The 1286-nt window shown below is 43.2% G+C and overlaps 1 protein-coding gene across 1 annotated transcript; it reads right to left on the reverse strand.

Annotated features, from left to right (window-relative positions):
• Positions 1-406: 406 nt before the first annotated feature.
• LOC123473752 (platelet glycoprotein Ib alpha chain-like) lies at positions 407-988 on the reverse strand (the record flags this gene model as incomplete). Its single annotated transcript, XM_045175065.1, is given in 5 exon segments — positions 407-458; positions 460-512; positions 597-822; positions 824-849; positions 950-988. Coding segments are annotated over 5 exon segments (396 nt in total), but the record flags the coding sequence as incomplete, so codon positions are not given.
• Between the last annotated feature and the right edge of the window lie 298 nt (positions 989-1286).

The following is a 1286-nucleotide window of genomic DNA, read 5'->3' on the forward strand; positions in this document are numbered from 1 at the left end:
GGGGGAATATACTAGTAAAAAAAAAAAAGATAATCTACTGTTAATATGTAATGTGATACATTTTCACCGATACGGCAACACATAGTTTGAAATCAATTAAATGCTCTATTTAAACTCACGTATCAGAGAAGTAGGAACAGATTTTGGGCAGTCATTTTGTATTGATTCGCAATTTTTAATGATACAGTTTTCAATTCGATTTAAAATGTCAGATGGTTGCCCGATTTTTTAATGCTTGCCAATTACGCCAATCATGTCGTTCTACGCTGTCTATAAGGCCCATCATATAATCACCAACTAATACATTCGTGATAACATAAAGATAGTTCAGTGTTAAGACTTCATCTTTCAAATGCATAGAAAATTTACTGATGATTAAGGCTGTTGTTTTCGTAGATGAAAACGTTTAAGGGCTATTAGCTGGTTTAGGCGTCTTTGGGGCCTTGGTAGGCTTAGGGTCTTTGGGCCTTTGTAGGCTTAGGGGTCTTTGGGGCCTTGGTCTTGTTTAGGTCCTTTAGTCACTTTGGGCTTTTGGTGTTCTGGGCTGCTTTAGTTGGTTTAGGAGTCTGGGGGCACGAGGCTGGACGTAGTTTTGCTCTTCTACTTCCTTGGCCTACGTGAAGGATGGGTCGTCCAGTCCTTGGTCGATGGGATGGATGATGGGGTTTGCCGGTCCCCGGACGACGGGTACCCTTACGACGAAGCTCAGGCTCATCAAGAAGCTCTGGTTTGCGAGTCAATGGCTTACGAGTCACTGGCAACCTGGTGGGCTTCGGAAGAGCAGTCGGTTTGGGCTTGGCTGTTGGCCTAGGAGCAAGAGTTCTCTGGTTTCTTCGTCGTCTTGGCCTCCTGTTTAGTTTAGCAATGATCGTTTAATCGCCAAATAACAAGCATATAATCTACGTGCCAACTATTAACAGTACAGATGGAAATGAAATGCTAAACTTACCGTGGCGGCGGCGACGCAGACTGCGATCAGGACGAGTGATAAAGAAGAGTTTCATTTTTCAGCGGCTTTCGGGTTGAGAGCCAGGTGAAGCTGTGGACCGACCACTACGAACGACGTCACTTATACTCGTAAGCGCATTTGAGCATCGATTCGTCGTTTTGTCCACACAGCCTGAACAAACGCAAATATGGTAACGGAAATTTTAATGTGCGTCTGTTCTGAATGATTATATTTCGAATCTGGTTCTGGAGTCTACCAGTTTCTACGTCGATATATCCACTAGATAGAAATAGTGATATTAGATTTCCTGGTAGCACAGATGGTATATAATATGCAC

The sequence above is a fragment of the Daphnia magna genome, linkage group LG6 (assembly GCF_020631705.1).
Source record: "Daphnia magna isolate NIES linkage group LG6, ASM2063170v1.1, whole genome shotgun sequence".
Classification (NCBI taxonomy): domain Eukaryota; kingdom Metazoa; phylum Arthropoda; class Branchiopoda; order Diplostraca; family Daphniidae; genus Daphnia; species Daphnia magna.